This window comes from Hibiscus syriacus, unplaced genomic scaffold (genome assembly GCF_006381635.1).
Source record: "Hibiscus syriacus cultivar Baekdansim isolate YM2019G1 unplaced genomic scaffold, ASM638163v2 tig00110384_pilon, whole genome shotgun sequence".
NCBI classification, from domain to species: domain Eukaryota; kingdom Viridiplantae; phylum Streptophyta; class Magnoliopsida; order Malvales; family Malvaceae; genus Hibiscus; species Hibiscus syriacus.
The window spans coordinates 3,329,117-3,339,286 of NW_024062715.1; the positions used below are offsets into that span (position 1 = coordinate 3,329,117).

The 10,170-nt window shown below is 33.9% G+C and overlaps 1 protein-coding gene across 1 annotated transcript; it reads left to right on the forward strand.

Moving 5' to 3' along the window:
- Positions 1-3,416: 3,416 nt before the first annotated feature.
- Positions 3,417-4,145, forward strand: LOC120122087 (HMG-Y-related protein B-like). The gene is made up of 2 exons (XM_039141329.1): positions 3,417-3,547; positions 3,654-4,145. The coding sequence occupies exons 1-2, from the start codon at positions 3,473-3,475 to the stop codon at positions 4,128-4,130; spliced, it is 552 nt and encodes a 183-aa protein (XP_038997260.1). The 5' UTR covers positions 3,417-3,472; the 3' UTR covers positions 4,131-4,145.
- The last annotated feature ends 6,025 nt before the right edge of the window (positions 4,146-10,170 follow it).

Sequence of the window (10,170 nt, forward strand, 5' to 3'; positions counted from 1 at the left end):
GGAATGACGCCACAAACTTAGAATAAGCTTACTTAATCGATATAGTTCTAAAAAGAACGTGAAGAGAGAATAATCTCACAAGGATTTATTTTATCAAAGGGTTTTCTTACAATGTAAATAGCCTAGCCTATTTATAGTTTTCAAAGGGTTTATGCCGACTAAACACTTGATGGTTCGGCCAAGGTTGAAACCCCTTTGAAAATACATGATTTTTGATGAAAATATATGATTTAAATAAAGATACATGCTCTTGGTCGAATGGTTATGTATTGGTTCGGCCCTAAGGATGATTTGAATGCATTTGGAAGTTATTTAGGCGCCAAAATGAAGAGAAAAGAGTCTTTGGCCGAATAGAAAGCATCCCTTGGTGTTTTGGCACCAATTTGATGTCACATGGAGTGCACATGCTTGAATGATGCACATGGCAGCCTTCTTGAATGCACATGGGTCTTCTTGCAATGCTTTAGTGAGGTTGCAACCATAGGATGATGTCTTGAAGTCCATGGAATGGAGATAGGCAGCACACTAGGCGTGACTTAGCTTCTAACATGCATCTACGTGTCATGGTCTTCAATGGGCAGCAACTTGTCATGAAAGGTCACATGTGTAGAAGGTAATTGTTCATCATTTGAGCTACTTTCCATGTGTTTGAGCTAAAGATGAGCTGGCCATTGATGAATTATATGAAGATGAGTCTTTGGTCAGCTCCTTGTGACAAGGTACCTCTTGGAATGGCAACTCTTCGCGAAAAGGTACGAATCCACAAAAATTGACCTAGACCATATTTGTAGTGCTCTGTGTGGTGGTGGTGATGGTGCAACTCTCCAGCTGAAATGAGGTCTCTAGCTAGCCAAAAAACCCAGCTCAAGTCAGCTATGAGCTCGAGGGTCAGCTGACAACTTTTCACCATTTGTTCTTCATGATCTCCTGAGTCATCCTATGTAAGTTTTCCTAGCTCTTTATCCTTAGTTAAGCTCAAATTTAGCTCCCATCATGTGGCCGAATATGCACCTACAAAAGAAAGCATAATATAAGCTAAGTATTTAAAGTAAATAACTTATAATATAAAGATGTGGACTATATGTTATAATAATAACTCATGCATGATATGATAATGAATGAATATTATTATTATAACTATAGATTATATGCTTGAATATCAATCAATGATGCAAACCATATAATGAATGAATGCACCTGTTATGATAATTCAGGTATAGTCTAATCTGTAAATGTATGCTTATAATAATACATAGTGCATAAATAAGTAAATATAAGATAAAGTAAGGTAGAACTCCCTTAGAACCAGATTTGAATAACATTCATGGTGTGATCAAGTCATGGAGAAAATTGGAGCTAGACAGGATCACATCATCTTTTATCTTCTCATATTCCTTTCTCACCTTAACAAACCCTCTTAAAACCCATCTCAGCCATACTTATATCCCCCTACTCCTCAACCTCAACAAACCAACCGGTTTGACCTTGATTATAATCTTCTTGTTGCTATTATCCTTGATGTAGTTATCATGGTTATTGTTTTTGCAAATTAGGTGTGGGATTAAAGTTGTGGTTATATTTAATAATGAGGTAAAATTAGGATTTTGTTAGATATTGATGGGACGATGGGGTAAAAATAGGGGTGAAGAGGCTTAATGACGATGGCCGGAAAGGATAACCCATCTTAGCCACACTTATCCCCCTACTCCCCATTGTTGTTTTCTCTGGTTTTCTTGTTTATTTTCTCATTCCCCATATCTTCAAAAGAGTGGCATCGACTCTTTTTTTATCTTCACTCATCTTCTCCAACTTTTTTTTCTTAATTCCAAACTAAAAAAAAAAGAGGTGACAATGGTTGTGAGCATAGATTAAGGTGGGTGGTTGAATGAGAGAGAATAAAAAAATGGGTTTAGAGGAGAAAAGAAGAGGGGAAAGAGAAAGGAAAGAGAAAAACTTAAAAAATAATTTACTTTTGACTATTTTTTATGATATAGAATTTAATGGTTAAAAAATTATTTAATTTATTCATGTTGTAATGTCGTTAAATATCTAAAATTCAGTAAATAAATTTAAAAATGAAATTGAAGAGAGAATAAAATTTAATAAATAGACATGTAATTTACATTTTTTAAATAAAACCAATACAATCAAATTAGATTGATTTGAAGTCGTCGACTCCAGATCAAATGACTATACCTAAGTGAGAGTGCACGACTTCATCCATATGAAGACTAAAGTCAACTCTTGTCCGAGCAGCGGCCACGCATTGGTTCTAAACTCTTACCTCTTAGGGGCCGTTTGGATGGGGGAATCTGGGATTTCTCTGGGAATGGAGTCTACATTCTTCCGTTTGGTTTGGTCGGGAATGTCATTCCAGTGATATTTTATTATCAATAATGAATTTTTGGGGTATATTACCGGGAATGTCATTACCTCTCTTCCCTTAGGTATTGTAATTACCGGCGTTTTGGACTAAAATGCCCTTAATTTTTTTTCAAAAATATATCCTTCTTCTGTCATTGAATAATAAAAATTTCATGAAAGTTAACTTATAAATTTATCCTTAAACTATTTTAGATTTACAAAAAAAAATATCTATAATTAAAATTTTATATGAAGTTCATGGGTTAAAATAAAATTTTACCCTTCTATTAAATATTTTTTATATTTTTAATTTTGTAAAAAAAAAATTATATAAATTTTATGAATTTAAATTTTTTAAAGAAAATATATAAATATTTTTCAACTTGTAATATTATACAAATAGGGACAATTTTGTTAAATATACATTCTAATAATCTTTTATTTCTTTAATCAAACACGGTAATCTTACATTCCTGCTAAACTAACCAAACACAAAATATAACATTCTCAGTAATCCTATTCCCTGGTAATCTTACTTTCTCACTGGTAATCTTACATTCCGTAAACCAAACGTATTTTTAAAGTTTCACCCTACACTCCCTCCCTCGCACTCAATTATCACCGCCTCTTCCGCTCGGAATTCTGAACAGCTTGTGGCTCGGTCCACGTGCCTTTTTTTTATTCGTCTTAAGTAATCTGAAAAACTTCCTCTTTTTTTATACTTTCGCACAACTACTACACCTTCGACCCCAAAGAAAGAAAGCAGAAAAAAGAAAATCCCCTTGTAACCGATGCATTCTAAAAAGAATATAAAAAAAATTAATTAATCAAAAATTCAAAAGCCTTCGGACCCATTCATCAATCCCTGTAATTGTATGGAACAAATAAAAGCCGTTCGATAAAACCGGAGTCAGCTATCCCTAGCCGTTGGATTATAGCTTCTACCCATTGGCTATTGTTGTTCTTTCTCTCCTTCGACCCCAAAGCTGTTCCTTTTAAATCCCAAAGCGCTCACAAAAAACCTTAAAAAAACAACAGTTTAAGTGTTGTACTTTTGTTTTTTCCCCCCAGGAAAAAGAAAAAAAGAAAAAAGTTTAGTAAACTTGGAATGGCGAGTGAAGAAATTAAACATACTCGAGGCCTTCATGCTTCTCAACAAGCTTCTCTTCCAGACCACCCTCAGGTAGTTTGCATTTCTATGTTCTTAGTTTCGGCTTTTTTCGTCACTGTGGTTTTGTTTGAGCTTATTCCTTTTTTTTCTGTTTTTTTTCCTTTTTTTTACTGAGAAGATGATCATGGAAGCCATAGAAGCTTTGAACGAGGAGGGGTCGAGCATGACGTCAATCTCGAAACACATCGAGTCGACTCACTCGGATCTCCCGGAGAATCACTCCAGTCTTCTTTCCCACCACCTGAACTTGATGAAACAGAGCGGCGAAATCGTAATGTCGAACAACAATTACATGAAACCCAACCCCAAAGCCCCACCCAAGCGTGGACGTGGACGTCCCCCGAAACCCAAGGTCCCTGTAACGCCCGGGAAAGTAGTGTCGCCACCAAGGCCACGTGGTCGTCCACCGAAGCCCAAGGATTTATCAGCTCCTCCTAAGTCCAAAACTACCGTCAGCACTGGTAGGCCACGTGGACGTCCACCTAAGAAGCCTAAGACTGGCGTCTCGACCGTAACTGCTGTTCCACCACCTCCAGGCGTTAAGCGAGGCCGCGGTCGACCGCCGAAAGTGCAACCGTCGGTGGGTATTCAGTAAAGTTGAGTGGTATCGTCTCGTCACTGCTCCTCCACTCCCGGCTTTAGATAGGCTTTATTTTTTTTAACTAAAATTTTTAGGTGCTGTTTAGTTGGTCTACCAATTGACGTTTTTTAGGCTTTTGTTTTTGAAAGTTAATTTGTAGTTGAAGTTGTGTATTGTGTTTATTGGAGGGTTTAGATTTTAGTGCGACTCTATAATTTGGTTAATCATGTTAAAAATCTTTTTCTTACACATTCATCACTTTTCCTTTTGTTCTTTATGTTTAGGGTAAATTTGTTTTATTTTTATAAATGTATAGTAATGGTAAAGTATAGTAATGGCAATTGAATTTTTTTTAAAGGTTTCATTTGGGTCCTCTAACTTTAAAACTTGTAATACAATTATCTAATATTTAGTCTGTTTGCAATATAGTCTTCAATTGTTACAATGTCATTAGTACGTTTGCAATATGTCAGACACTTGTATTTAGGTTCCTCAACTTTTAAAACTTGTAACACATTTTTTAATTTTATTCTAAATCTCAAATTCCTTTTTGATCTTGAATTTCAATTTTTGGTTTATCTCTTCTCATTTTCAACGTAACTTTTTAGCCGGAATGCATGGGAAATTCTAATCTAACTTTGAATTATGTGGAGGTGTTGACTTGAATAAGGGTGCATTGAGAGAAGATTCGACCAAGGGACTATCGGGACCATCAACGATTTAATGTGTAATGTTAGATACATGTCATCTTAAGTGAAGCATAGATGTTCGATAAAATGCTTGCGAAAAAAAAATGGGGTTAGAAATGCAGAGTTGACAAATACTACTAAGATGAACTAAATATCATTGTTGAAAGTCACACACAAAGTTGGAATTATTTTGTATAAATGGTATATAATAATTTATTTGTTTAATCCTTATGGTTAAAGATTTTCCAACATATGATCAAATATAATGAAATCACAAACAGCGCATTCACTTCTCAGTCTCTTTCGCTCACATGCACTCTCGTTTGGTTTTTGTTATTCAATTTTCTGCCATGTAAAATTTTAAACTCAAGCAGTGCTCTGTCTTTCAACTTTTTATTTACAAAGAAAAAATGGAGGAAGAATTGCTGGAACGCAACACCAATTGCGTTTATTTCTTATCATATCCTCTCACTTGCAAGAAGATATTTATTTTCTCATTTGGGCTATTCGGAAGTAAGTTTTTCCTCTTTTGCACTTTTCCATTTTCAGCTCGCATTGTATGTTTTTTTGTTGAATTTTTTATGTTTCTGGAACTGCATGTCAAGGATCTGGATATTCAGTGTTAGTTTTGAACCAAACCATCTAATTTTCTTTCCTTCTTCTTAATCAAAACATTTAGTACTCCTTATGAAAGATATTTAGTTCATCAGAATAAAAGTGAAAGAGGGTCACATGCTAAATTTTTTTGATCTTCTTGTTTGGTTTTTCTTTAAATCAGGGAATTGGTTGTGAGTATCGACATAGTGAAATCGCCAAGCTCAATCCGAGAGATTGCTGGTACTAGTTTACTGGGAATTGTATTGATCTGACCTGTGGTTTTCGGCGTCCTGTGAGCTCGTAGTCTTTTTAATAAGTTCATGTTGATTATGGGATTTATATATCGTGAACGAATTGGATTTTTTTACATGTTTTGGAAATTTTACAGTTGAATCTGTATTGAATTATAGCTTTAGAAGACAATTCTTCATGCACGTAACTCGAAAGACGTCATGACAGGGTAGTATATTTAGAACAGCTACTTGATATGTTGTCCGATCATTGCACATTTGCACCTTATTTCTGGCATATATATGTTTGTTGCAGTGTCCTCTATGTTTTACAATGTCTTTTATTGCTGACATGCCATGAATTTACAAGAATTATGAGGTCCTACGATTTTAGTTCACTATCTGCTTTATATTCTCATCATGTTTGGCTATTGAGGAACATTAAACATGGAGCATTAGAGCAATTATATGTTAAAATTATAGGCCATTAATGCATTTGCAACTGGTAATGTTGTATTTTGCATCTAATGTCTATCTTAAACAACCCATTTGACGCCTTAGCTTTTGGAGTGACTATGACCGAATCTTTTTCCCTTTATTTATTAAGTCCTCCTTTTGAATGAGTTATTAATTGATATTCTTGGTTTATTTTAGTTATTGCTTGGTTGTATGTTGAAGTCCTATGAATTAAAACTTTTTACTATTTTCGCAGTCGTTGGATGTGCATGCTCAAGTTCCATCCAAACCTATTGATTGTCATACCAAAGTGCGGCAGCTACGAACAAGACAAATAAACCTTGTTACTTTTACTTCAACGATTTATGTAATAAACGTGATAGATGCACTTTTAATGATCAAAGTACAGCAGCTGCTGGATGTGCATGTAACAAACCTCAAATTTATATTGAAGTAAACAATATCAAATAGTAAATTCATGTTCAAAATTCCAAAACACTTCAATTACATTCTAAACCCTAAATTCTAAAATACTTTAATTGTATTCTAACCCTAAATTAAAGTATTTTAAATTTTGGGGTTTAAAATATAATCAAATTATTTTGAAATTTGAGGTTTAGAATGAAATTGAGGTATGTGTTGCAAGCTTTAAAAGTTGGGGGATCTAAATGCAAGCGCTTGAAAAGTTCTGTGACCATATTGCAAACGGACTAAATGTTGGAGGACTGTATTACGAGTTTTAAAAGTTGAGAGACCTAAATGAAAGCTTTAAAAAAATTCAGTAATCATTATTATACTTTATCCTAAAAAATAAGTTATAATCATTTTCGTTTTATTTTAATTAAGATGAGATAATTTATCCTTGTTAAAAGTTATTTGATGACATGACATATTAATATAGTGACATAATTTTTGTTTTAACCCTTGATTTTAGTTAAAATTTAATTATAGATTTTTTTTTTGTAAATCTAAAACTGTTTAGGAACAAGTTTACAATTTACCATTTCTTTATTATGTTTTTCTTCACAATATCTCCTCCTCCAGCTATGGCAGTTGGGGAAAGTATGGACTAGAGGATCACCGTGCTGTGCATTCAGATGAATAGCACCAGCCATAGCCCAACCCTCAAAGCTTTACACTTATCAACCAACACTGCCATTCATCTCATTTTCATTATTGGCTTAGCAAGCCAACACTACCAGTAATCTCATTTTCACCATTGGCTTAGCAAACCAAACCGACAATCTCCTCAATGACAAATAATTACCGGAACTTACATTCTCCGAAACCAATGGAATCGGATTCATTGACTGATCCTCTAGCACAGCCAATAATTTATAATACTCGGATTAGGCAAGAAAACAGAAGAATCCATCTCATTGACAACATTTTTTTCCTGGTCCTCGGGTATGATTTTAAGCAAATAAAAAACGGCCCATTTGTTATTAACGCTGCCCGGACCATTTTTGGAAGCGAACTTGGTATAGAGATCAACGAAAGTAAGGGCGTCGGAAGAGTTACCATGAGTGGCGAGACGACGCTTGATGGATTCGGCGACGGCGTCGGCATCGGGGGGAAATGAAAAGGGTTAAACGGCTGGATAGAATGGGAAAGCGTAGGGAAATGAAAAGGGTTAAATGAGGAAAGTTAGGCGTTGGGTCTTCGGGGTTTGTTGAGAGAGTAAGCAGCGAACAATTTCAATTACTAGATATGTTAGCCATTGCTTTCCCCAACTACCCTAGGAGTAGGGATGGCAAACGGGTACAGTTTCGTGGATTTCGCACCGCATCCGCTCCAATTGGGGCGGGGATGGGTATAATTTTAGCGAGTAGTGGGCGGGTGTGAATTTAGAAAGTGGTACCCGTCACGGGTGGTGGGCGGGTAATGGGTTTGAGACATTACCCGGCCCGCATCCGCCTCGCATCCGCCCGCCCCGCATCCGCTCGCCCCACATCCGCCCACCTAGCTAAATATCCATTAAATTTTGGACCATTATGAATTTAGGTGTAATTTTAGAGACTAATTTATAAATTCTAATATTGTATAAGATATAACATGTAATTTATCTAACTCTCCAACAAATAGCAAAAGATATTTTGGGCATTCCTGTCTCCACTGTCCCATCAAAATCTGCATTCAGTATAGGTGGAAGAGTAATTTGTCCTTATTGTAGTCGACTACTTCCGGAGACGATTGAAGCATTAATGTATGCTCAAAATTGGCTTTGGGCCGATATTAAAGGTAATATTATTATTTAGTTTATATTAGTTGTCAAATTGTGCTTAATTATCTTATTAAAGTTTAGTTACTAACTTATATTAGTTTTACTTTCTATTATATATGTAGGTAGTAGTGAATTTAAATTGGAGCGCTCTCAGTTGGAGGAAATAGAGAATGATGATTGTAATACTGGAGTATTATATGTCACAAATATTGCCTGAAATTTTAGAATGTTGTGCCAAAGAACAAAAACATTATGTGTTTGTCATTTATGTTTCTAGACTTTAATTATGTCCTTTATTATGGTGTTTTGTGTATTTTAAGATCTATATTAACACTTAACTTTGATAATCCTTGGATTATTTTATTATGTTTCTTAATGGACATGTTTGTTTTATGTTTGTTGCTTATGTATAACTTAAGTTTGCTGTCAGGCGGGTCTAGACGGGTACGTCGCTAGTGGGTAGTGGGTGTGGGGATGGATTTGAGAATGTACCCGCGTGGGCGGGTGTGGATTTGAAAATTTGTACCCATCATGGGTGGTAGGCGGGTGGTGGATTGAAAAATATTAGGTGGGTATGGGGATGGGGGAGGGGGTATCCGCACCCGACCCGCCCGTTTGCCATCCCTACCTAGGAGGAGGAGATTTAGGAGTATGGGGAAATTTAGAAGAAAAGCGTATTAAAGAAATGGTAAACTGTAAACTTGTCCCTAAACTGCTTTATATTTACAAAAAAGTTCATAATTAAATTTTTATTTAAATTTCAATGGTTAAAACAAAAATTATATCATTTTATTATCGTGTCACATCATCAAATCGTTAAATTTTTAATGATCATTTAGGATAAGTGATCATATCTTAATTAAAACAAAACGAAAGTGGCCACATTTAATTAAAACGAATCGAAAGTGACTACGAATTACGTTTTTTAAATCGAGTGACCATACGTTTATAAAAATGAAAAAAAATGATCAACTCGATAGTTTACCCTTATATTTAAAACAAAATAGTAAAATTAGACCCGTCCATGGGTAAGTGTTGAATGTAATACGTTATAAAATTTCAAAATTTAGGGTCTTATACTTTGAAAAAAAATTGTTTCTAAAAAATTACTTTCTATTGACAAGATTTAACCAAAAAAAAAAACTAATAGTTTTATCTATCATTATCACAAGAATTCAACTATAGTCAATACTTCTTAAATTTTTATTTATTTATCTTCATTTTAATTTCAATATTCTTAAATTTTTATATTTTATAATTTTGTGTTATTATAATATATTTTAGAGACCTTATTTTAATAAAATAACACAAAGCTCACATATTTTTAGGAGGAATTTGAGTAAAACCAATCTAAAATATATTTGTTCTGTTTTCCTACATGTAAGAGGGTCAATGTCGTGAAGTAATATTTTTTTATTTTAATAACTTTTAGTGTATTAATATAAAATATTATTGTTAGAAACTATAATTTAATTTTTTATCTTATTTATATGATGTAACATGTTTAATAAAAAAAATTATTCTATTCTTTGGCCAGCTAGAATTTATACATATATTTTTTTTCTTTTAATTTGTAATTTAGTATTATCTTAATTTTCTAATAATTATGAATATGGTTATGATTGGAAAGCATGAATCGTTAGGTTTGAATTATTGAAAATTTATTACGACTTTAATTTAATATTTTGGAGTTGTCAAATGAAGAAGGTGAACAGCTTAACGACGACCAATTAATTATTGGATAGGTGGGTGAAGATGAATTTTTAAAATTTTAAAATAGTTTAATATTTGTATTTGAGTTTGATTATATTCAAGTAGTTAAATATTTGTATAAATCAAATAATTTCGGTAGTAAAAGA